General features: G+C 42.5%; 2 protein-coding genes across 3 annotated transcripts; both read right to left on the minus strand.

Annotated features, from left to right (window-relative positions):
• Positions 1–1,515: 1,515 nt before the first annotated feature.
• Positions 1,516–13,242, minus strand: syt8 (synaptotagmin VIII). Of its 2 annotated transcripts, none has more exons than XM_041938547.1 (9): positions 13,116–13,242; positions 8,533–8,768; positions 6,953–7,125; positions 6,318–6,413; positions 5,553–5,720; positions 4,615–4,782; positions 3,531–3,648; positions 3,071–3,204; positions 1,516–2,314 (listed from the first exon to the last, which is right to left on the minus strand). In XM_041938547.1, exons 2-9 carry the CDS (start codon positions 8,738–8,740, stop codon positions 2,078–2,080), a joined length of 1,302 nt encoding a protein of 433 aa, XP_041794481.1. In that variant the 5' UTR covers positions 8,741–8,768; positions 13,116–13,242; the 3' UTR covers positions 1,516–2,077. The 2 variants fall into 2 exon arrangements, with proteins under 2 accessions (XP_041794481.1, XP_041794480.1); XM_041938546.1 differs by lacking the exon at positions 13,116–13,242 and adding an exon at positions 10,672–10,780.
• Positions 13,243–14,162: 920 nt separating this feature from the next.
• Positions 14,163–25,186, minus strand: dldh (dihydrolipoamide dehydrogenase). Its single transcript, XM_041938836.1, has 14 exons — positions 25,088–25,186; positions 23,208–23,283; positions 21,919–21,998; positions 21,450–21,518; positions 21,146–21,215; positions 20,380–20,480; positions 20,135–20,278; positions 19,619–19,720; positions 18,617–18,807; positions 18,356–18,526; positions 18,029–18,218; positions 16,886–17,023; positions 15,908–15,997; positions 14,163–15,630 (listed from the first exon to the last, which is right to left on the minus strand). Exons 1-14 carry the CDS (start codon positions 25,124–25,126, stop codon positions 15,565–15,567), a joined length of 1,527 nt encoding a protein of 508 aa, XP_041794770.1. The 5' UTR covers positions 25,127–25,186; the 3' UTR covers positions 14,163–15,564.
• Between the last annotated feature and the right edge of the window lie 959 nt (positions 25,187–26,145).

The raw sequence follows: 26,145 nt of genomic DNA on the forward strand, positions 1-26,145 counted from the left end.
ACCAGGCGGGGAAATTCACAGGAGATAAGAGCGACATTGAAGGCCACGTCTGCCATGATGTGATTTAAGGTGATCGGGACGCAGTCAGCTTCTCTGGTTATTAGCACAGATCGCATTTTTATTATTTCATTTTTATCATTGCTTCTATGTTTTTAGTATGACTTAGATTGAGATTCACTTCAAATAGAAAAAAACAGCACTATTAAAGGACCATGCTGGTGGGGTTTTTTTTATTGTTTTTTATATTTGATAAGATAATTTAATGATAATGTTTAATTTAGTAGTAAATAAAGTAAATGGAATTTAACATCAAATATTTTAAATGAATTATCTATATGAATTAAGGATTGATGATTTAACAAGCAACGTTAAGGTGTAAATTAGGACAAATTAATGGGCTATAGGCTATTTTAAGGGATTGCTCCCACGTTTAAAAACAGGCTATGAAAGGGTCCCTGAATTCATATCTTAAAAGAGTCTTAATATTTCAAGTACAATTAAAGTTTAACTGCTGGATTTTATGCTATTTCAACACAAAGATAATACATTAAATGTAGTATAGTCCATTAATTTAGCCATTAATTAACATTAACTGTGGGGTGAACCGCTAAAATTTACACCTAAATTGAAATATTATTATTATTAATATGCACTTGAAGCTATTTCAGATTCCATAAAGTAAAACAAAATCCAAACATGAAGAACAAATTAAACTGAAAACTAATGAATCAATTTCAAAAGGGGAGAACCCCTTAAATTCTAAATCTTTAAATAAAAATCTTAAATAATCTCTGTCTTTTCTGTTTTTTTGAACCAGAAGTTATGAGTTTTACTGTTTCCATTCATACTGCATTAAAAATGAAGAACTGGGAGGTCAGCCTGCACAACAGATGAAGAAAACACCACACAGGTGTGCCTCATTGTTTTCATGTTGTAGTGATTTCCAGCTTTTTACGGCCTCAAGACAGCAGGAGCGATACATATCGGTCAAATGGAAAAATCAATTGACTACTGATCACCTGTGCAGGCTTTCTTGAGCTGATGATTGTTTCTAAGTGTACCAGGTGTGTCTGCTGTCAGCATGGCTACCTCCTCCTCCAGGTACAATGAGATCACATTTCAGCATGAGGTGCCCACAGAGTAAAAATCAAAGCCCTCGGTCCTCATGGACTTTTAATGACGCTGAGTCATGATCTCCGGAGGCCTGAAGCAGCAGGAAGAAACACCTGCTGAACTCAGCTTGATTGATCTCCAGTCGTGTTTTAATCCTTCTTCTATCTGGGGAAAGACGCCAGTTCCAAACTCAAAACGTCACGTTGACTCTGCTCTATGATCATTGACCAACGCAGGGTGGCATGATGTGGGATTGACGTACTGATGCAACCTCTTTCCTTTGTCCACCTGAGGGAGCTTCAGCATCACGCCTCACTGCGGTCAGGATCTTGATGCAGACACATAACCTTTCATTTCAGTTAATTTTTTATAGTGGAAATGACAAATAAGCTTGAACTTAAAGAGACTTAAAGAGGTGATTTAATTTGATCCTAAAAAAAACAGTTTCCAGAAACTTTCTTAAAGTTCCATGAATTTAATTAATCATTTGGATTTTCTAATGTTCAAGTTGTGGCTCAGTCTGTCAAAGTGTCATTCCTGTTGCTACCAACAGAGGGCGCCAGAAAGTAAAAAAAAAAATTTGAAAAGCATTTTAAAAAAGTGTCTCTCTGCATCAAGAGGCTAAAGGAGAGTTCAGGTAAAAGTTACTGAACATATCCTGATCTTAAACACATAGACGCGATTTTATACATAATACAGCAAACTCTAGAATATCATGAGAAATCTGATGGATTAAAGGAGTTTTGTATGATACAATTCATACAGGAAGAGGGAAGTGCACAGGTTTGAAATTAAAACAATTTCCAAACTAAATTTAATACCAAAATATAAATGTTAATCTTAAATGTAAAATATATTCAATCAGGTAGATTTAATAATTTTCTTCCCAGAAGAGACTCTGAGAAATGATCCTTAAAAGTTTAAATCTCCTCGAGCTGATGGGACCGAGGTCATGTGTTTCCCATCAGAAGGTCATTTTGCTGGCGAGGGGTATCTTCTTCTTCAACGTTAGGGTGGAGTTGACCTGCTCGGCCGACAGCAGGTTGTGCCACTGAGCGACCGGCCGCCGCGGGAACGACAACATGTCGGCCCAGTGCCTCAGCTGGTTCCCCGAGGCGTCGCAGCCCAGGAAGATCTTCCCCATGGCGTCGTTTCGGGTCATGGCATCGTGGTCCCACACCGAGATCACCAGGTGCACCCTCTGTGGACGGCCGGAGAGTTCGGTTTACACATTCCTCAAACAGCAGCATTAAAGGACCATACTGCTCTTTTCAGGTTTTCTAACATTCACCACAAATCGTTATCAATACTTGACCACAGTTTTCATATGTTCTTCCTTCCTTTTCATTCACTTCACTCACTATAAAACTGAATCTGAGTAAAAAGGATGTAGAATTTTTTATGGGGCCTTTACTGGACGTTGTGTAGTGAATGAATGAATGAATGGAACTAGATTTTTCCTGAGAAGAATCGTTATCAGGGCTGATTCAGATATGCTTTAATGGATTGTATCGGCTAGAATAAAGTTTAAATCAAGTTTTGTCCACCTCAACCCGCTGGTGTTGTCTATGGTCTATAGATAATTATGATTAAAGCAAAGAGCACAAAACATTCAGCGAGCAGCTTCTCATTTCTGCCCAGTGACAACAGTTAAAATCACCAGCCGCAGGTCATAGCAGCTGTTGCTAATTAAAGTATTAAATATCTATATATGACATTTTGAACATTAAGCTAGCAACAAACAACTTTTTGCTACGTAAAGATATGGTGGAGTAAGAAGCATGAAGTCACACTCCCTCTGTTGCTGAAACCACCGACTTCAATAGCAAGTGGTGTGATTAATTTAGCCAAAATGTAGCATGTAGCCAAAATGTAGCATGTAGCATGCAAACAACAGCAAAATGTGATTTGATCCTGTAGCCTGTATCGGTCGGGTTTCCCGTCTGGCGCCACTCACCTGGATTTGTTCAAACGAGACGTCGAAGGTGAAGGACTCGTTGTAATACGGGTTCAGAGTCTTCTTTTTAATAGACGTCTTCCTTTTCTTCCACTTCCTCTTGTCCAGAGCCAGCTGCACCTTCACATACGGATCTACAAACACCAAATGGACGACAAGTTCATGCACACACAAAAAAAGTTAAATTTGTTCAGTTTTCTTCAAAAAGGAGACCAATTGCAAAAAAAGGACAAGTTTTCTGAGGAGTAAAAATTATTGTACCTACAATTAAAAATAGAGAGTAATTATTACAGAAAAGCACTGCAAATGAACAAAAAGCTCACAATGATTTTCAAATTTCCACTAAAAATTACTTTTTTTTTTGATCCAGTCCAGAAATTTCTAATACGTTCCATTTCCATTTCATTTTTTTCTGAACCGAATTATGAGACTTGATTATGAGATCCTGTCTCAGTCCGACCTGAACTTCCTCCGACATCCATGCTCTTCAGGTTTTTGGCCTCCAGGATCACCACGGTCAGTTTGCCGGCGGTGGGGACATAACGCAGAGAGAAGCAGATCTCTCCCAGGATTTCCTCCTGCGTCACACAGACGAGACGGTCAACAGACAAATCTTCATCAAACAACCCAGTTAAAATAAAACGAATTATTCTTCCGCTGTGGTGCTTTATGTGCTCTGAAATATCTCAATAACTACGTGAAGTATTACCATGACATGTTGTACAGACATGTTCATGTTCCCCAGAGGATGAATCTGACTGACTCTGGTGATCCTCTGACTTTTCCTCTAGCGCCATCATGAGGTTGTCAGTCTTGATTGTTATTGAAATGTCTCAACGACTGCTGGACAGACTGCCTTTAAATCTAGTTTTCACATTCATGGTCTCCAGAGGTTGAATTTAAAACTTGTATCCCCTGACCTTTCCTGTAGCGCCACCATCAGGTCAGCTTTTTGTTTGTCAAGTACCAGCAAACTAGCTACAAACTAGCTAACTAATTAGCAAATATTAGCATGCTAAACTAAAATACAAAGCCTGAGATTGGACTTTACAGTGAAGTGGGAGACATCTTGCATCCTGCAGTTAAAATTTTGAGATGAAAATATTTGCATATCCATTGATTTGGGATGTTGAAGGAGAACAAGATGTGATTTTAACACTTTCTTACAAGTTGATTTAACTTTTTCATGGAAAAAATAAGAAACACAAATTATTATTCAAGGCAAAGTATTTCTGTAGTCTTACAGCATGTCTGTGAGCGATCTAACAAATACAAATACTCTGCATTTGACCTGCTGATGAGAAGCTGAGCATCAGTCTCATGTATGATCATCATCATCGTCTGACTCCATTTCTCAAAGAACAGGTTGGTGTTGGTGTTTTTTAAGTCTCATCTGTAAACTGAAGCACTTCTTTCTTGTTGTCCCTCCAGCTGGACATTAAGTGGACATTTGTGTGAGTGTAGAAGCTTGCAGGCAGGATGGTCCTCTCCACTCACTTTAACTCACATAATGAAATGTACCAAGACAAAGAAACAAAGAAAACCTCAAACTTGGCGGGTTCGGCGAGGTCCTTCCACTCCTCCATGACGTGGTTCCAGTCGACGTTGCAAAGCAGCACCCTGAGCTCGCCGATGATGTTGTGTTTGGAGAATCTGTTGAAGTCAAACACCTGCATCACCACCGTCGACTTCAGGAGGGAGGACTTGGATATCTGGGGAAAGATCAACCTGAGTGTTTTTTGGCTTTAGATTTATTAAAGGTTCGGTCCACCTAAAAAGAATCCCTCAAGCTGATGTGCAGCAGCAGCTGAAGGTGAGCAGAGGAACAACTTAATCTGTCAGGACAAAGTTTATGAGGTTTTATGTTTTTTTGTTGCTTGATGGCAGAAAACAAACCAGACTAACTGAAAGAAAAGACAGATCAGCAGGTGCTGTAGTCCAATCAATCGATGGAAACTGTGAATTTAAGATTTTTTAATACCTCTTATACCACATAGACTGGAATTTACTGCCTGCTTCATGGCCATACTGGCCAAAAGTATGAAAGTATGGCGTTGGCACGAAGGGCCTAAAATCATTTATTACTACATCACATGTTTTTCAGCACTTCCCAGCAGAATATAACAATAATTTCTAATGATATAATTATTTAAATGAATTAGATCTGGACCTGGATCAGATGTAGAAAACAGAACCTAATCCCGACTGTGAGCTTAAAGACAGTCGTGGCGTTGTTTGCTGCAGATCTGTTTATCCTGACTGAAATTTAAAAGATTAAACAGCCTCCTGTAGCAAAAGCAGCTGTCATGGTGCAGAACATCTGTTTGCTGTCAGATACAAAAACATTTTAGAACTGACATCACTGCCTACAGCTGCCAAAGCTCAGAAAATTAAACCCAAGACTAGGGTTTTCTTCTAGGGTCCCCGGTTTTAGGGACACTGAAGTCAGTGCATATTAAAACTTTTCAGGACCAGCTCGTACCGGGAAGTTGAATTGTTCGTTGAAGATGGGGTTCAGCGTGTGTCTGAACACTTTGGTCTCACAGGTTCTGGACTTGTCGGGGCAGATGTAGACTTTGACGTATGGGTCCGAGCTTCCTCCCAGGTCCATGGCCTTCAGGCCGTCGGCTTGTTTGATCCCGACTGTGAGCTTAAAGACAGATAGACAGACAGACAACACTCAGCAACACTGAGTTAAAGGGAAACGTTCACCTGTCGGGGAGTGAAAACTGTTGTAAGAAGCCTTCAGTGCCTCATGAGTGTCCTTGAGTGATGTCACTTGAGTCAGCTTCAATTAAAGTTTGAAAAAAAAATGAATCTGTCGGTGTGGTGTTAGAAGAAGTGAGCTGCCCAGACCTCAGCTCTGCTGCAGGCTAACAACTGAAAGCTACATGAGCTGCTGCTGGCATAACACACCTAAATCTGCAACTGAGCTTTTGGCGGTTGAGTTGCATTGTGGGTAATGTAGGCGCTTGGTTTTGACATGGAGGAAGAATTTTGTTTTAAGCTGAGAGTTAAGAGTCTGACCATGTTTGCATTGATAAATGTGTTTTGACTCTTCTAACACAGAGTGGAGGCCCAGGCTCAGTGGAGGCTCAGGCTCAGTGGAGGCCCAGGCTCAGTGGAGGCTCAGGCTCAGTGGAGGCCCAGGCTCAGTGGAGGCTCAGGCTCAGTGGAGGCCCAGGCTCAGTGGAGGCCCAGGCTTAGACAAGCTGCACCCTAAACATGTGGTTCCAGGTTTATTCACCTCAGACTGAGCGGCATTGTAGTCCAGGGAGTACAGCAGCCTTCCCCTCTGCTGTTTGGTCGAGCCGTAACCCACATCCACCACATCAGGCTGAACCTGTCAGAGCACAGGAAGCACCTCAGGTTAGACCCTACATACGACACAAGCCTCTTCAGGGGACTAAAACCAGAATCTGATTTATTAAAAAGTGATTTATTAAACTGCTGTAAAAGATCACATCAGATCGAAGACAAAACCCATGTAGTGAACTGAAAAGTAACTGAACAAACCACCGTAAGTCATTTAAGTTGCTGCAGGTTCCCCCTTTAGCATTTTTCATCCCAAAAACAATCAGTTAGCAGTTTTACAAATAAAGTTAAGCCTGCAAGTCGGTTTAGGTGGACTCATGACATATGGCACTTGCTGTAGCACATATCTAACGCACCCTTCACCTTATACCGATGTATAAAATCCATTCATGGTCTTAGGTGTCTGAAAGGGGATCGACTCCACATTAGAACATGTTTCACTTCAAATATCTGACTGAAATTTGCAACTTTGCTAATGTGCAGGAAAATATAATGACCTTGGTCAATTTACTCGACCATCAGATGATTTGTGTCACATATTCACCTGCGGGGGGCGCTGTCACTCACCAGAGCTGTGGTGGTTTTTCCATTCACTCCGTTCAGATTGATCTTCTCATCCTTCTTCTTCTGCTGCTTCTTCTTCTTACCTCTCTTGCAGCACTTGATGCAGATACACAGACAGCAGATCAGAATCAGCAGACCTCCGCCCACAAAGATGGTGTAGCTCGCCCATCGAGGCACTGCAGGAGACAAGATGGATGGACGTGAACTGGTCCTTTTCTAACATGCTGCCAGTCTGAGCTGATGAGGGACAAATTCCTCCTTCTTGAGGCCACTTAATTAGACACACCTGTAAAATCTTTCGAGGGGCCCGACCCCTAGGTTGGACTACATTTCAGAGGGAATTATTGTGCTTTTTACTGCACTACTTTACTTTGCAGAATCTGATTAATAATACAAAATATAATCAACACATATTTTAGATAGGACTGTATTGATCCCCAGCGTCCCAGCCGTATGTAAAGTAATTAAAATCAGCTCCACCTTAACAGCTGCCACACTGAACTGATCAATGCATCAATAATTAGAATCCAGTAATATCATATACTGATATTGATCTGGAAACGGTTGACTGCATAGTGGGTACTTTATTTATCTAATCTTGATTTAAACAGGAGGTCTCACTGAGATTGTGACCTCTTTTCCAAGAGAGGCCTGAAAACAAGAAACACCGTCAGCAAACAGCAACAATGCAGTTACACAGTTATACCAACAACAGTGACAAGAATCATAGATTCATCAGAAAGGTTCAACATCTCAATGGGGAACACGGGACTCTAGTTTGAGGGCAGTTTGCAGTTTGTTCGGTTTTAAAGGTGCAGACCCCCAGAGAGAAGCAGGTCTGCCACCATTAGTGTTTGAATAAGGGATGTCTGAGGTTCAGCAGGTGGTGCACAGGATGAGATGAGATGGCTGTTTCTTCTTGGAAGTCCATCCAATCACATGATACAGAGAACAATGTTGAGTATGAAGCTTCTCATTTGTGACAACGATTGATGCACTGTGATAAACTGGGTTTAAGCTGCTGAAGAGCTGATGGAGCAGCATGACAGTACAGAATACAGTCTCCAGAGTCGAGGACAGAACAGCTGACTGCACAGTAGTTTTACTGTTGGAGGAAGACAGACGTCCTTTCATTCTGTACAAGAAGCATCGTTTGATTTTTCATTTTTGAGTCAGAACTCCTGAGTATCTGCAGGACTTACAAGAATAATGACTGTAAACGTTTAAAGTTTTAATGGTTGACAGTCAGAGTGACTGGGGGAAGTCGGGAACACCATGTACTTGGTCTTTTCTGCATTTAAAACTAGTCAATGATTACAGAGTGATCATTGGACCTGGGCTCGGGTGGAGCCTGGAGCATATAGAATAGTATCACCAGCAAAAACAGGACATTTAAGTACTGATTAGGGAGAATTATGTTATTTATGTATATTAAAAACACTAATGGACCCAGGAGGGAAACTTGTAGTACCCATTTCTGATGACTGATGACATCAGCAACAACAGCCTGAGTTGTCTCTGTAGTGGAACCAAATTGTTCTTTGCCATTTAACATTATTATTAGCAGCTGTTTGGTGACTTACAGGGGATCTTGTCCAGCAGGTCGTTGAATAAGTTGGTGGCAGCGGCAGCAAACGGGTTGACGGTGGTGTTAGTGTAGGTAGAGGTGGTGGAGATAACGATGATGGGGTGAGTGGTCCGCGGCAGGGAGGTCGTGACGGGTGGGGCACTTGAAGGTGTTGCATTAGGTGATGGATGGGAGGAATCTGGTGGTGAACGGGCGCTAGGCATGATGATGAGGAGGAGGAGGAGAGGAACTCTGGAAGCAGAAGAAGAAGAGAAAGGGTTCGTGTTCTGTCAACAATGATTAGGACAAAAAATGAAAAGTAACCATCGGAAACAAAATCTATGAGGAAACGTGCTCAAATTATTTTTTCTGTCATCCTACTACCAACAAACTGCAGCCGTGAATGTTTGAGATGTTCTGATTAACAGAGATAAATAGCCACAAATATGACATTTCCTGGTAAAACAGATTGCTTGGTTAGGACAAGAGGAAAGGGGGACAATTAAAAAACAATGAGGTGATTAAAAATCTGATGATTTCATTGGCTGGGAGTCATCTAATATGTCATTTACATCTTTTCTACAAACGAGCACAGTTTACTGCCTGATACTGGAGAACAGGAGTTTGGTTTTTTTTAACTCAGAAAAGTGCAGTAACCATTTTTCAGTCCTGAGTGTTTCCCGCTACCAGCACAACACATCTGAAACAGCAACCAAACTGTCAGTGGTTGAGTTGCATTATGGGTAATGTGGGTGGCAGGTTTTGACAGTGAAAGCATGGCATTAGAAGACAACATCTCTGGTTCTGCTGCACTGATTGATCCGTTTTTATAAGCTGTCCATCATGAGTCCGACATACAGATGATAAATCAGTGGAGGACTTTTAACTCTCAGTGTCTACAAACGTTTAAAGACAGTCAGCAGCAACGGGTGCTACTCCAACTGCTGGGTTAGCCGATCAGCCGTGACATGTTTGAACAGTGAAACTCTTAAACTGGAGGTTTCTTAACAACAGTGACGTATAAACTCAAACAACCATCAAAGTCTTTGGATGCCGAGTGGAAGCTCCACCTGCAGGCCTCCACCATGAACAAACAGCAGCAGCACATTCACCCACAGCCTGATTGACACTCTGATAACAAAACTACCCATAAAGCTTCAACACTGTTTCTGACTGAGTCATCAGGCCTGGACAAACGAAGGTAGAAATACACAAAAACACTCAACATACTGTAACTACAGGAAGTAAATCCACACGCCCTCCTCCACTTCCTCCAGACTGGACGCCAGCACGGCTCTCTGTGCTGCAACTGGTGTGGACCGGTTTTAGAAGTCCTGTCAGATTTTTACACTCGTTACTGAAGTCAGTTCTGAACCGACACAACAGCGGTTTTGATTCAAATGTTTGCCTCGAGCCTAACACAGCAGCCACAAGACAAAGTGAAACACGTGGAGGCCGCCAGCTCGGTGAAGCAGTGAACACTCGGCAAGCGGCAGACTGCTGCACCTCGGCGTTCCTCTGGCGTTTTGTTCACCTTTTTACATGATTTTATTTTTCATAAAAAGTCACTAAAGAGGGAAAATAAGGCTCTCCAAACAAAAAAGTTTGCTAACAGTCAGTCTGCAAACTCATTAGCTTATTGGCTTCGCTAAGGCACTAACGGGACAGTAAGATCCAACAGTTTATTCAAAAGACTTCATCGTATTTGTACCAAACCACTGGAGCAGACGAGGTTGAATGTAAGTGAATTCTGCAACACAGCTAATAACAATGAATCCTCCATGTTGACCTGTCAGCTTGCTATTGGTCAACAGCGCAAAGTCCTGTGTCAAAGTTCACCAAAGTTATAGATTCTGACAGGTTTCGACTCATTTCCATATCAAATCAAAGATGGCGGCTCACTGGCTGTGGATGGAGTATTTTTTTTTGTCCAGATGGAAATAAAATAAATTATAGAAGATGTATTTGTTAATTCCTCTGGAAAACACTCAGATATGTCATCTGTGGCTTCTTTCTTCTCTGAAACTAGTGCCTGTTCGGAGCCACTAAACACAGGCATCTAGTATCTTTACTACAAAATGCACAACAGCCAGCTGATTCGTCCAAATCAACATGAACAAGCGTCTCAAAGCTGTACATGAAATATTATACTCACTAATGACGTGTTTTACAGGAATGTCGACATCCCTACCCACTCCAGCCAGACGACCGTCTGAGACCAAAGTGTTTCTGATCCACGCTGTTCAGAATGAAAGGGAGTCGTGTTGGGGGACGAGGGAGGAGGAAGGAGGTGGTGACCGGACTTTAACTGAAAACAACCCTCAAGCTGTTTGATCAGAGAGAGGAAACGTCTCCTCCCTCCATCTCCACCGTAATCAGCAGGAAAACACACCATCAGCTTCAGTCCGGCCTCCTTCTAAACATCTTTGTCTGTAAACAGCGAAGGTTCATTTCCTGCTCTGAAGCAAAACGACTGGAGTCAAAACCTTTTGATTAAAGACCCAACTGTGAACGAAGCTGTTGTGGTCACGTCGGACAAGATGTTCTGCTCCTCTGTTTGGGTACGACCGAATGATGCCCATCAACTGAGCAGAACACAGACTCAAGCTCAATGCTTCGGTGACAATTATAAAAAAAAACATATTGCACATGCCACAAGTTAAAACCCAACGTAACAGCAGCTGAAAGTGTTTGTGCTGAACCTCTGGTGGTTGGACTCTTTTTGAGTGTCGGCATCTTGATTTTGGATCCAGGAGTGACCGTTTTTAGACGAGAGGGTGGAGCTGAGGGGGAGTGTCTAAACTGGCAACCTGACTGCACCTGGCTCCAGGCTACACCGGGCGAAGTCGCTTCTGTAAATCAGGGTAAACTTTAGAGTGCTCAGTGCCATGGAAACACATCATTTTGCCTCTATACAGATGGAGAGGTCGCCATGGCAGCGACTTTTACTCTAAATTAGACCATGATTTATAAAATGAGCATCATGCTGTATTGAAGAAGACTTGAAACTAGCGACGGAGAGCATTGACTCATTGGGAAAATCTTTAGTGAGGTAACAAATCAAGTGAGAAGTTGGGTAATTTCTCATAGACTTCTTCCCACATCCCGCTTTTCTTGGTGCAGTTGGTGAGAGGCAGGGGTAGATGATGGTAGTGCGGCACTTGGCACTTACATGTGGCATCTAGGCCTGTGGTATCATTGTAGCAGCTAACAATAGCTAAAGCGGTGGTAGTATGATAGTATCTTAGCAGTTAGCATTGGCATCTAGCAGTTAACATTAACAGTATAGGTGAACCTAGCTGTATTGTCTTCTTCTGTTCTTCTTAGCAGTTAGCAGTTAGCATTTAGGATTAGCTAAATGGTAGCATCGGTACTGTATTGTCTTCTTCTGTTCTTCTTGGCAGTTAGCGGTTAGCGTTAGCATTAGCATTAGCTAAATGGTAGCATTGGTACTGGCCACTACCTGGAGCATCTCCTAAACAGGCCTGGGTCAGTTGAACGTGGCAGTGCTGTTTGGATTGTGTAGTAGCAGTGTGAACTGGCACTAGGGGGGGTGACTCTGGGACGCCGGAGTTCACCGCCTAGCCTCCTGGAGGTGTCGTAGGACTAAGTAGGCGAAACACCGTTGAAGGGAGGTTTCCACCTGATGACCCCCAGAGACATCAGGTGGACATCAGCAGTTAGGAATCACTGCTCTTTGGCATGTATAGAGACAGATTAGGGGTCCAAGGTTCTTCACTGAGAATGAATCCTCTTCTGTGGAACTGGACTTCTTTTTGCAACCAGTGGGGTCGCCCCCTGCTGTCCATTAGACAGAATGGAGCTGCCTCGCTCTTCAGACCCGCTGGCTACACCCACTTCTCCGACACAGTCTATGAGCTGGAGCGATGGAGTTGATGACCTCTCAGGTGTGCCAGTACACTGTGACATCACTGTTGGGTGTGATTACAGGATCAACCAGAGGGGGGCAGTGAAATTTTCAGGCTGTGGTTCAGTTACACTTTATTGGATCTCTGGTCCTCGTTGTGGCCACTCAAAATTTTTATCACCAACGTGCTCAGAGGGTCTCTTCAGTGTACAAACCTCAGCTGTTCAATGGCCGTAAAGTCTCACGAGGTGGAAATGAAGTAAAAAAAACTTGAGAAACGTACTGAAGTGTTCTGCAGATGAACCTCCACTGCTGCTGCTTTGAGACGGAGAGACACTCAGCAGGCGTAAACTGTTCAGTGCCACTGCAGCAGGTTGGAGGTTTAAAGTGCTTCATCATCACACAGGTGAAATGCAAATGTGGCTGACTTACCTGGAAGTCCACAAACGGCCAGAAGCTGTTTACACAAGAGTTATCATTTCTGCTGAAACATTTAAGACGAGACTAAAGAAAACAACCAAACACGCAGCAGTTCAAACATCCAGAGCCAGTTTTCACGCCGACACACGTATGAAGTGTAAAACTGAAATATCAACCGATTAGTATTCTTTACTGTATTATTCACACAGCATTAGTGTCATTACTGACATTATAGAAAACATGAAATGGTTTTTCCTGATGACCAAATAACATGGATGAAAGAGAGGAAGCAGCAGTAACACCAACAGTACCTGAGTGATGGTGTTTCTGTCCAGAAGTTTGATTTTCTTTCATTTAAACCTCATTTCTTCTCCGTTTGTTCTGTCGGCTGTTAAATCTGGTTTCATGTCCTGCTGAACTTCAGTCAGCCATCTTCAGCTCTCAAAGTCTGACCGCTTCAACCTGAAGCAGCCACCACACCTGCTGAGCATACACACACACACTTACACACACACTCAGCTACGTCGTCAGTGTTCAAACAGAGGTGGAGTCGTTGCTGCTGAAGTACCAGTTATTCAGATATGTGTCATCCAGCAGAACAACAGCTGCTGAAAGGAGTCGAGTCTTCGCGCCTCCTTTGAGTCAATGCTGCAAAGATTAAGCAGGCGATGGCGTTCTACTTAGATCTTTTAATGTGTTGTTTTATGGGTTTCACCTTTTAATTCATTCACGTTTGGATGTTATTCTGACGTGACGTTGTAGTTGTTCTAGCAGCTCGGCTGTATGGGTGGAAATGTCAGTCGGTGAGCCTCCAGATCCAGACTGAAAATATCCGGATGCATTAAGATGAAATACTGTACAGATATTCATGTTCCTCAGAGGATGAATCCCAATGACTTTGATGATCCTCTGACTTTTCCTTTTGTGCAAACGTGATATGTGTGGCTCTAACTACTATAAAATCTGGATGAACTGTAATAACTCTAACACCAGGTGATCTCTGACTTTGGCACCACCAGGTCAAAATACCTGCAAAACCTCTGACGTTCCCATCAGCCTCGGCTGTACTTTGATTGCTGCTAACTAGCATATAGCATGCTCATGCTAAACTAAGATGTAAAGATCAGCATGTTGGCATTGTGACATATCATTCGGACATGGTGACACAAAATGCTCATTATAAATGACTGATTGTTGCAGGGAGAAGTGAATGAGAACCATTCTGAACAGGTGAGAACACCTCGCTGTCCCATGATGCACCACATGAGCCAGTTTGTTTGAAGCGTACCGAGGCCTTAACTGAAAGTTCATCGTGGGTTCCAGCACATGTAAAAATACACACTGAAGTCTCATTTAACTGATACTGCATTTATTGGTTTCAGTGGTGAGATAAGCAAGAGCAGGCCGGAGCCAATCACATCGAAGTAATCAGAGCAGGAAACGGTTTCCCGGCAACTATCAACAGCTCTTCTCCAGAACTGAATTTATACTGGTCTTTAAAGGGGGAATCAAGACTGTAGCTACAGGAAACTGCTGCTGCTCTGTTCTGTTCTGCTGGCATAAACCTGGCAGCATGTTGCTCACCTGGTCAGGCACAATCAGTGATGTCACAACAGGTGTTGCACTTAAAGGGGCCCTGTGGAGTTTTCCTCCAAACACACACAATGCTTTCACAACTCACCAAAACAGCACATGGAGCGGATTTCCCTCCTCGTTAACACACTGCAAAGCAGCTTTTTAAGCATTTTAAATCCAGCATTGTTTACATCCATGTTTGCAGCGCTTCTTCCTCACTGCTGCACGTCAGCATGTCTGATCAGTGGATCAGCATGAAACCGTTAGGACTGCATCACATCACCCACATGTATGTCCAAGAAAACCAAAACAGGAACCCACTCAAAGACAAACAGCTCCACGGTGCCACTCCAGGTCTAAAACTCCACAGCGAAGCCTTCAGTTGTCAAAGACGATGCTGAGTTTAAAACAGAATTCCCACAGAAGGGAAATAAAGATCACCGTAAACTTCTTCCTCAGTCTTCTGGTCTTCCTCACCTTTCACCACGTCAGTGAATGGATCTGACTTTAATCTCATTCATGACGACCGAAACCTGTTTTAAGGTTTTGGCAAAAATATAGAAAGAAATTCTTGAAAACTTTCCACATATATATGATTAATTTTTATTTTGTTATTTTGTCTTGGCCAGAGGTTTTTTCCTCACGTAATATATTGATAATCCAGGGCTGACACACCTGCTGTGATGTCACTGACTGAAGAACCAATGAAACTCAACGTATGTGACCCCCAAAGAGCAACTTTAAGAGCAGATTTAACCTTTAAAACCTGAAACTGTGGAACCGCTTGCAGTTTCCCGCTCTGGTTACATGTCATGTTCGTCCTGTTGATTCTACAAAAAACAGGACACCTTCTCCTTCTTTTACCAAAGAGGCTGCAGTCACCCAGGAAAAATAACATTCATCTCTCTATGTACTGTATGTGAGTGAATAATATGCTCTTCTGGGATCCTTTAAACTATGTGTTTGGAAAGCAAAAAGACTGATCTGCAGTCAGTGTTTATTTACCGCCCAAACCACCTTTATCATTTTATTGAGAACATTTAAATAACATTAGAACTAAATGTGGTACAGCGTGGATGTACACGGAGGATCCGGGCGGGTTGAATGAAGATTTTGACGCAGACACACACAGCTTCCTGTTTCTCCTCTGTTATGTACACTGAAGGTGCGACAGCGGCCGGCAGATCAGAAGTTGATGGCTTTGCCGAAGGAAGCGGCCAGGTTTGCTTCTCGGAAGGCCTCCGACACCGTCTGCAGGACGAGGATGACGAGCAGAGGGTGGATGAGGAGAGGGAGGAGAAGGATGAAGAGGATGAAGCGGCAGCTATGCTAGGGTTGCATACAAAGTTGATATCATTTGTGTGGTTGAGTGTTAACTGTCAATATTTCAGTTTATATGAATTTTCTGCAGATTATGTGTGTGCCATAGGTGTCAGCTGATGTGGTCAGTCACGATCTTAGGATAAAATGTAGTGATATGATGCTCTTGTGTGGTTGGTGTGTGTGTGTGTGTTGCAGCATGACGTACAGGATGGGCGTGGCAGACTCTGGCGACGTCCTCACAGGAAGCACCGTACTCCATGGCCAAAGCGGCTTCATTGATCATCTCTCCTGCCCCCTGCAGGGAAACACGCAAACAACGACTTTCAACATACAAGGAAGAAAGCTCCAGCTGGCATGCTAACATGCTTAAATGCTAACATGGTAATTGCTAGCAAGACATTGTACTAATTTAGCTGTCATGCTAACTGTAGGCGTGTTCATTTCATGTTACAGGAGGCTGACATGCTAACATTCATGTTCCTTCATTGCAATATTTTTTGACATGCATGTTAAGATATACTAACGCGCTAATATTAACATTTAGCTCAAACTACAGCTAACTCTAAGTCTAACAAGCTGAGAGAGTCCTAAACTGGCCACCATACACAGGATAAACCGTTTGGATTTAGCTAACAACTGGCGCCACCTTCAGGACAAACTACATTGATTGAACAGACTAATGGTAAGAAACTCAGAAAAGCAACACTGTTGTTAAAACCTCTTGGGGATGTTAGTGTGACTGCAGAGTATCACCAATGAAAAACCTCCATAACACCAAGTAATAGATCTGTTTCATAGCAGACATTCTGACCTCAAAGCAGGTAAACACAGGTGTAATTAACAGCATTAATGAAGGCCGTGTTCCATTTAGGTGGGCTAGTTGCAGGGTGCATGCTCAGTGGACAGACTGCCTGTGACACTTAATGGAACAGAGCCATCGTTAAGAGAAACCTGCGTTTCTCCTGTTGGTTTTCAAAGATTCTGTCCATCCCACACATTCAGCAGCTGCTCTGACCTTTACCTCGAAAAACACCTGTGGGGCGTGCAGAGACTTTGAGGCCAACATGTCTAGACTAGACTAGCATCAGGACAGAAAATGCCAGCCGGTCCCTCTCACTCTGAAAACAACCCGTTCACACTCAGTCACGTGTGGTCTGTCTGATGTTTCGATGGAAGCTCTTACAGTTCCCACGATGTGAGCTCCCAGCATCCTGTCCGTCTCCTTGTGGCTGAGGATCTTCACCATGCCATCGGTGTCGGCGTTGGTCTTGGCTCGGCTGTTGGCTGCGAAGGGGAACTTGCCGACTCTGTACGGGACGCCCTGAGGAGGAAAGGAGCAGAGTCCGACTGTGAATCGCTGCTGGACCCTCAGCACTGAAAACCACAGGGACTAGACATCACATGACTCCTAACAGGGAGGTTCAGCATCAAACATAGTCTGCTCCTGAACGTAGCTTTAGTTCTGCACATCATTCTGAACTCATGCGACCGTCGCAGGCTGTCAGATATTTGCAGCGTCACAGACCTGCAGTGTGTGAATATCCCGCTGATACAGAACATTTTCTTATTTTAAAATAACTACAACACACAAACCACAGAGTCTCGGCTCGGTCTGCAGCTCTGGCTCACTTCACTAACACAGAGTGTTTCCATCTTCATTTAGACTCTAGAGCTGAAACAATCAATTAGTTGACTGACAGAAAACTAAAACAGCCATGATGATTAATTCATCAAACTAACTAATTGCAGGATTTGCTTCTTCTTTGCAAAACCCAACCGCTGTACACTGAACGTGAGTTCTGGACTGTCGGTCGGACAGTAGTCCAGTTAAGATCTGATCTGATTCTGATTTTTGATGAACTTAATCAATTGAAAACATAGTTGATGGTTTAATTGATAATGAAAATTATCGTTAGCTGCAGCTAATGTCTCTGCGAATTCACGTGTTGGTTTTAATGAAACTTAATGAAACCTGAGATCATGTTTTTTAAACTGTGATAAGATCCGCCTCGTCTTCTCTCTCAGAATCTGCAGCTCCCGTCGGACGTTCAGCTCATTGTTTATCAGTCTGAATGCATTTTTGCTGTTCTGGTTCACTCTCACGCTGAAATAGAGAAATACTGGACTGACATTCACCAGGTGACACAAATGAAAGATAACATCGCTCCCTAACTGCTGGATGTGTGAAGTATGTTTTCAAGTTCATCATCAAAATAAAAAGATGATGATAGGTCAGTGAGCTCACAAGTTGTTTCTGCTGCCAAAAAAAAAAAATCTGCTACTGCAGGTAATCACCCTCCTCTTCATCGTCACCCCTGACTCTCACCTCCTCTTTGAGCTGCTCCTCTGTCTTGCCCACCCAGGCCACCTCGGGGTGTGTGTAGATGACGGAGGGAACGCAGTTGTAGTCGATGTGCACGGCGCCGCCGGCCATGCCCTCCACGCAGATGATGCCCTCGTCCTCGGCCTTGTGGGCCAACATTGGCCCAGCGACCACGTCGCCGATGGCATAAATACTGAGGGGAAGAGGGGAGGGGGGACAAGTAAGTGATATGTTTTGTTTAGGGAGCAAATACTCAAGTCTGTTACACTTATACAGCAGCATTTAAGGTAAGCTGAATACGGTTTAATATCTGCTACAACCGTTTCGTACCTGGGTACTTTGGTCTGGAAGCGGTTGTTGACGGGGATGCGGCCCCTGTTGTCCAGCTCGATGCCTACAGAATCCAGACCCAGGTTCTCGGTGTAAGGTCGTCTGCCGATACAGACCAGCAGGACGTCACATGTCAGAGTCTCGTTCTTCCCTCCGGCCGCCGCCTCCACTCTGAAACACACACGTCAGGTATAAGTCAAATTTCAAAAAGACACATCAAGACTCTGATATCCGAACCGGATTCTGGAGTGTTTCACTCACGCCACATCGATCTTGCCGTCGGGCCTCTTGGTGGCTCCCATGACTTTGGTGCCGAGCTTGAACTTGAGGCCCTGCTTCTGCAGGATGCGCTGGAAGTTCTTGGACATCTCCATGTCGATGCCCATGCCGCCCACATGGCCCAAGAACTCCACCGCTGTGACTTTAGAGCCCAGACGGTGCCACACTGACCCCTGCAGGACAAACACTTGTGTGAATCATGGCTGCTCACACATACGGACTCAGAAGCTGGAGCGGCGGTAGACTGCTATGGGAACTGGTGTTGCAGCCCTGCAGCAGCCGGCAGAGCAGCAGCACTACAGAGGACAACTGCAAATATCCTCTGATGCTTTGCAAGCGATGCTGTTTATTACTCAGCTAATCTGTCCTCAGGAGACAGTAGAACAGCTTCCTGCTGTGTGGTATCATGGCCATCTAGTCAGTTCAGTACAACACAACACAGCCACAGAGCTGCAGCCTCAACCTACGACTTATCCGTCCAGCAGATTTATTAGCTCCTAAACCAAACAGGAAAACAAGAACTTTGAGGAGCCGAAGGAAATGGTGCTCTGAGGATTATCTGAGTAACTTTATCGATATTCTGGATCAGAGAGTCAGTAAGCATTTGACATTTTAATGTGAACCAGACAAGCATTGCCAGATTGGGCTGTTTCCACCAATGAAAAGTTCAGTCAGGTTTGACACATAACTGATGATCAAATGTAATTTCAGTTTTTTAAAACTCAGTTGAAACTTTTTTCTTCCTGTTCCCATTATTAAAAGCTTGAAGTAAAAGCTTAATTCTGTTCATATGAGTTTAAACTTAAACTCCCAGTTGAATCAAACATTGTCTAAAATCTATATTTCATTATAGATTTTCCATTATTGTGAGCAGGTTTTGGGCTTTTCCTGTGATGACCAGCTGGGTTCTAGACTCTGACTCTCTGACTGGGCTGCTGTTCAGTCCAATCTGGCAACACGGCACCAAACTGAAGTGATGCTGACCAGCTCCACTCCGATGACTCCGGCTCCGATCACGATCAGCTCCTCCGGAACCTTCTTCAGGGACAGAGCTCCTGTTGATGACACGACGCTCTCCTCGTCGATCTTAAAAAACAAAACATTCAAGGGTGTAAACGAGTTTCAGTTTATTTAGCATGTTGATTTAAACCGTGAGCACCTGACATTTAGCCTCTACGTCTGCAAGTAAAGTGATGAAAAACAAGAAGCTGCATTATTTGCAGAAATCAATATTTTCATGTGATCAGTGGGTAAACTAACTGTGTCACATGGGAGGTTTAGCAATGACTCTGCAGTTCCCTTCAGTTCTACAGGGCGTTAGAGTCTTTCACCTTAAAGCTTTGTCTTTGCAGGATGCACCTTTCAGGTTTAGTTCTACAGAATTAATCTCATATTTCACAGTTTGCATTTTTGGTCCAAAACCCTTAAATCCTCCTCCTGAGGTACAAAAAACTACTTCAGATCTTTAACTGAAACTATGGTGTGAAACAGGTGTCACACCTGGATCCCAGGGAAGGGCGTGACCTCGGAGCCGGTGGCGATGAGGATGTTCTTGGTGTTGATGACCTGCTCGCTGCCGTCCGCCGCTACGGCCGTCACCTGGTTCTTACCCGTCACCCTCCCGAAGCCGTTGACGTGGGTCACCTGAGGGAGTGATGTCACACTGTGAGCGCTGATATCAGCGGTTCAGATTCTTCGTTCAGATGTGAGCGAACACCCATGAAACACAGAGAAAGAGGCCTGACTTTGTTCTGTTTGAATAGATGAGCGATTCCTCCAGTCAGCGCTTTGACCGCTCCGCTCTTCTGAGCCATCATCTTCTCCAGGTTCAACGAGATGCCTGAAACTGACAGACAGACTTCAGTCATCGGCTTTACCCTGAGGACGGCAGCGTTTCATTAAATAGTAATGAGGAGTCATTTCTGAGCTACGAATGTTCAGCTTGGTTTTAAAATTGCCTGGAAAAATCCAATCAAAGCAAACCTCTTCAATTCAAAAGCTGAGCCATGTTCATTTTGTAGTCCAATGGAAAAACATGTTTATTGGCTAATAACCACTTTTAAAACTAGAAATGTACTTGGGCTTAATGTAGAAAACAATTTAGGACAATGAACTGTGATCCTATTGTTTTATATTACGTCATAAAGAACCAATTTTGCGGGGTCTTAATCAGGATCAAACCTTATGTTAAACGTCATCATATAATTCCACTTAGCGTCCTCAGACAATAGTACTGAACCATCATCGAGACCTACAGCAGATTAGAACAATTTCAACAACAACGACGGAGCAGGATCACAGCTGCGAACGTCAGCTGATCAGATCAGAAAAAAAGTTAACTCTTTTGATGCCATTTATCAAACAAAACCTGCTAAACATCCTCCAGCTCGTCAAATGTGAGGATTTGCTTTCTTTGTCACATTACTGTAAACTGAGTATCTTTGGGTTTTGGACTGTTGGACACTAAACCAAAAAACTCATCACACAAAATGTCCCTTTAAAGCCTCTTACTCTCGATGCCTCTGCTTTCAAAGTCCTTGCCGTGAGCCATGTGGTACAAGTAGGAGTTGTTTAGCAGAGCCTGCAGACACAAAATATCAAATTCCAACAGTCATAATCATGTACTTCATAGTTTTATGTATCCTAAGTTCTACTATGTGTGCAGTTTTTGTTTCACCTGGCTGGTAAACAAATTCCAGTCGGAGTAATTAATCAGTTTATAGCTAATCTAAATTTTACTGTTGGATGAATCCGCAAAACTAAAGCTCAAACTACAGAAGGAACATTACGATCAGGAGGAAAACCAGCTGATTACCTTTGAGGGGATGCAGCCGACGTTCAGACAGGTTCCACCCAGCGTGACATTTTTCTCAACACACACTGTCTGTCAAAGGAAAGACGACGTTAAAGATGTCTACAATGAAGTGTTTTTTTTTTTCTTCAGGGGATTAATGATTGTTTCCATCAGCTGGGACGGAGACAAACGCCAGAGGCTTTTTTCATTCAAACGGGGTATGCGCAGATTAAGCTCAGATTGTGTAAATTCGTCTAAGTTTTCAATGTAGCTGTGCTTGTATTAAACCACACTCTCAATCAATAAGCAGGACTGATTTATCACAGTAACAGATTTAAAGGATTTCTGAAGTCCCCAACCACCCAGTTAAGACAAAACATGGACAATGCCCAATTTAATCTCCTGTAAATATACTTACTATATTACGATACTTATCAGGATCGCGATATAAAATTTTTGAAAGATTCAATAAGCCCTGACGGCAGCTTACCTTGAAGCCGAGCTGTGCAGCTTTGATGGCAGCGACATAGCCGCCTGGACCGGAGCCCACCACTGTCACGTCTGCATCAACTACAGAGAAGCAACACAGCAACTTTTATCACGAGTTTGTGACTGCAGCGCAGAGCACTGACACGAAACACAGGACGACTTTAACCAGCTCTGACTTCCTGATGCAGGCCTGAAGCTCTTGAGCTCACTGCTGATTTTACGTATTCTGTGTACTTCCATCCTCATTCTATCTTACTTTTACTATCATTCTGATTTTTCTATGTGAAGCACTTGGTGCATTTCATTTCTTTGTTGTAAAACACTTTGAGCTGCAATTCCTGTAGGAAAGGCGCAATACAAATAAAGTTTCTTATTATTATTATTATTATTATATCAACGTTTTAGTTTTGAAGATGTGGACAGAATCAGGAGATACAGTCCGTTGAGACAGGACTAAATTTACAACTCAAACATATCAGTTTCGGATGGAAACTTACTATTACTATTATTCATACATGTTTTTAGATTAGACAGGACAGAAGGATAAAACAAGAAAAAAGTACAAATTTTAGTCACCGAAATCACACCCAAAGGTGAAAATACAAGCTCCACACTGCCACACCTGAAGTCCTGCTGTCAGAAATCAGCAGACAGAAACATTATAACCGTATCACTGGTATTAAGGAGCCAGAAAAATGACTACAGCTGTGAACGCCTCACAGAGTTGATATAAAGAGATAAAGCAAAGCGGCCCATGTAGAAGATGGGAAGCAGGCAAGTCGACGTGATGACACGATGATGATCGAAACAGTATTTTCCTCACAGGTGATGTCACAATGTCAGGTGTTATAGAACATTTGTAGAGGTCACATGGCAAATTTCATTGACGTGTCCATGCTCGATGACAAAAAAGGAAATCTTGATATGGTGAACAGAGAATTAATTTTATTTTTACTTTCATTTTGGGAATTTAGAAAGACTCTAAGATCCTTTCAGGTTACAGCATTAAAGTGATTGTTATTTTCATAAGATATAAGATATAATAAGTTAGAATAATAAGTTTTCCCTGCACATGACTTTTACAACAGGTCTGGACTATTCTGTTTATAACTAAATCAAAATACCAAATATGAGAAAACCAGTGAATAACACAAGGTTTTTTAAATCTCTTGCATGCACCATGTGTAGCATGAGGCCCATTATCTGCCAACCACGGAAACAACCATCACGCATGAGGCTAAAGTTCATACAAGAACATGGCATTAATGATAAGATTTACAGTTATCTTACTTGCTGCTTTGTCAGCGTAGGTTCTGACGGACAGAGCTGCAGCGCCATGCAGTTTGCAGGGAAGGTGGTGGCTCCGCTGTGAAGCGAACCAAACACACAGTCAGAAAAAAACCTTAAGGAGAGGGTCAAAAACAAAACCATCCGACACAGCATCATGATGCAAAACTTAACACTCTGCAACAGAGGGGTGGGCGAAAACTAAGAAGCATGTGAAAAAAGGAATTATTTTTCTGTCAGTGCTGACCGACTGTTTAACGTAACATTTTAAGGTCAAATGATTTCAGAGGATAAAAGCAGAAGAGTCAAAGTAATCAAACTAGTTTTACTTCAGAATAAAAGAGATCTTTGTCTGTGATCAAACTTATACATTTACAGTATTTTCCAGAGGAATTCTCAGGCTCAATGACATGCTTGTTATTTCTTTCGTGTACTTCCTTCACTATATTTTCCTTTTTCTGCCACTCAAGTGAACACTGAGGACAACACTGTAAAAACCGCTGTGAAAACAGATTCTAGAGAGATGCAAAGGTTGCCATAACACTGTCAGAAACAGGATGTCAGGATGGAGCTAAAGTCCGATTCAGAAAATGAAGGAAAGTGGCAAATGTAATTTCACGCTGTTTTCTTTAGTTTTGTATATATACATTTGTTTGAAGGAGTCGCTGCCCTTAGAGCAGGTCTGGGGTCCAGCGTCTTGCTCAGGGGCACTCAGCAGACATGTTGAGCACTGTAGATACAGTCTTTAATGACTCAGCTAGGACACATTCATCTGTCAGTGCTGGGTATCCTCATGTGCTCGCTAGTTGGCAAACATGGTTTCGTACAGGTGTCCTGCAAAAAGAGCGATTGTGTGCCAAAAACTGACTCTATCGCCAGTTTCTACAGCTGCTTTTATCTGGATCAAACTGTCCTAACGTGCAAATATACACAACTTTATGCCCCTGGCAATAACAAAGGTATGTCTTTGTGAAACTTTAATGTTTCGTGCATCCAAATAATCAAATTTTAGTGTTTGCAGCCTAATTAGACATAACAGTCACATGACTACAGGCAATACTATGCTAATGTTTACAATGTTGATGTGTGTAATATGTGTAATGTCCATGTCTGAGCCTGTATTTGGAAACTAGACTGTATTTAACATGATTAACAAATGTATTACATATAAAATACAGCAGTTTAAACATTTTTAAAAGAGACGACAATCATCTCGAAGGGGAGAAATAATCGGGGCTAATATGATATTTAGCCCGTGAAGCTGTGGGTTGCTCAGCCTTTGACGTGAGCTACATTAAGAGTTAACGCCTGTTAGGTAACCACTGCTAACTACCTTAGCATGCTAACACGGCTTGTACGCAGAACTGTCAACTATAACATCGATGAACTGACATCTATTAGCGTTAGCAAAAACCTTTAACGCTAGCATACAAAATATCCTGTCACGCTATCTCGAAGTTATAATTTGTAAACAATGTAGTTAATTTCATTTCTTTCCACAATGTATTTTCCTGTCAAACGTGGAAACTTTCAACGACTTTAGTCGCAATTTTATTTAACGAGTCTTTTTTTTAATTTATCTGATTCCGAATTCAAAGGGGAAACTCATAGAATTTAACAACATATCATATGCACATCGGTGACATATTTTTCACGAACAATATCCACAACAGCTCCGAATTTCCCATTTTTCAAGTAGAGTTTGGCATCACGTCCTCTCCATTAGATTTCAGCGGACCAGAGCTGTTAGCCGACCGGCTTGCCAGGCGCGGGCCGCAGGTCTGAAAATACCAGTAACCACAGGACAAACAGCCAGTATGACCAGTAAAAGACCGTTCTGGACAACACATGCTGGTCAGTAGGCTGATAAAATCCACCCTTACCGTGGCCAGAGAGCGGTATAACTGCGTCCAGCTCTGCATTTTGTCTGTGTCCCTCGCAGGGCTTGTAACCTACAGCAGGCCGACAACCAAGGACTCCTGTCATTGCGCATGCGCAGTACCCGTCCCAAAAAAAAAAAAAAACAAAACACGCCTGTACGTCGCTTCTAAATGACGTCAGTCACGGTGAAACCCGAAAACATTAACAAGTGGACCAGCAGAAAATATGGAATTCCAGTCACTCCCAAGGAATACGCAGTTGTGTTTGATGCTATACCATCAGGTCTTTTAAGACTGGTCCAGGGATGTGACTCCTTAGATAGAAGTGTGCAAGTGATATCAGCCCGTATGCTGGGAGATCTAACCCTCACTGACAAGAGATGTAACAACTATTATATCAGGAGGCACTTCCAGAAAACCTTAGTTCTTGCTATCAAATCATTTTGGGAGGCGGAAACTCAAAACATTAAGTGAACGTTAGCATGGAATATTAATAAAAAATATTGTGTCACCAATAAAGTAAGAGAAGTTTCTTTTAAAATTGTTCATATGATTTATCCAGTTAAAAAAACACTTGCTAGACTCAGTGGAATAGATGAAATGTGTGTTTTCTGTAACACTGAAGCAGAAACGGTGCTTCATTTGTTTTAAAACTGTCCTTATGTTAAACTGTTTTGTATCGATGTGGAAAGATTTGTTCAAGACCGAATGAGACTCAGCATCTGCCTAAATATGAAAGACATTATTTTGTATGTCGAAAGAAACTTCGAAAGCAAAGAAATTTTTGTGTTAAACCTTTTGATGTTATTTGGAAAATTCCACATACACAAATCCAAATGGACGGGAAAAAAACCACGAATCCAGCAATTTAAAATGGAAGTCAGACATTATATTGGGACATTGACAGGACTTAAGAACCAAAAGGCGATCAAAACTGTGCAAACATGTGAAGCCTTGGGAATTATGTGATTTATTTATGAACTGAACAAGAGTGAGATACCCCTGGATATTTTTTTTCCTGTATATGTATGTATATATGTAAATAGGGTTTGCTGTGTGTT

The sequence above is a fragment of the Chelmon rostratus genome, chromosome 6 (assembly GCF_017976325.1).
Source record: "Chelmon rostratus isolate fCheRos1 chromosome 6, fCheRos1.pri, whole genome shotgun sequence".
NCBI classification, from domain to species: domain Eukaryota; kingdom Metazoa; phylum Chordata; class Actinopteri; order Chaetodontiformes; family Chaetodontidae; genus Chelmon; species Chelmon rostratus.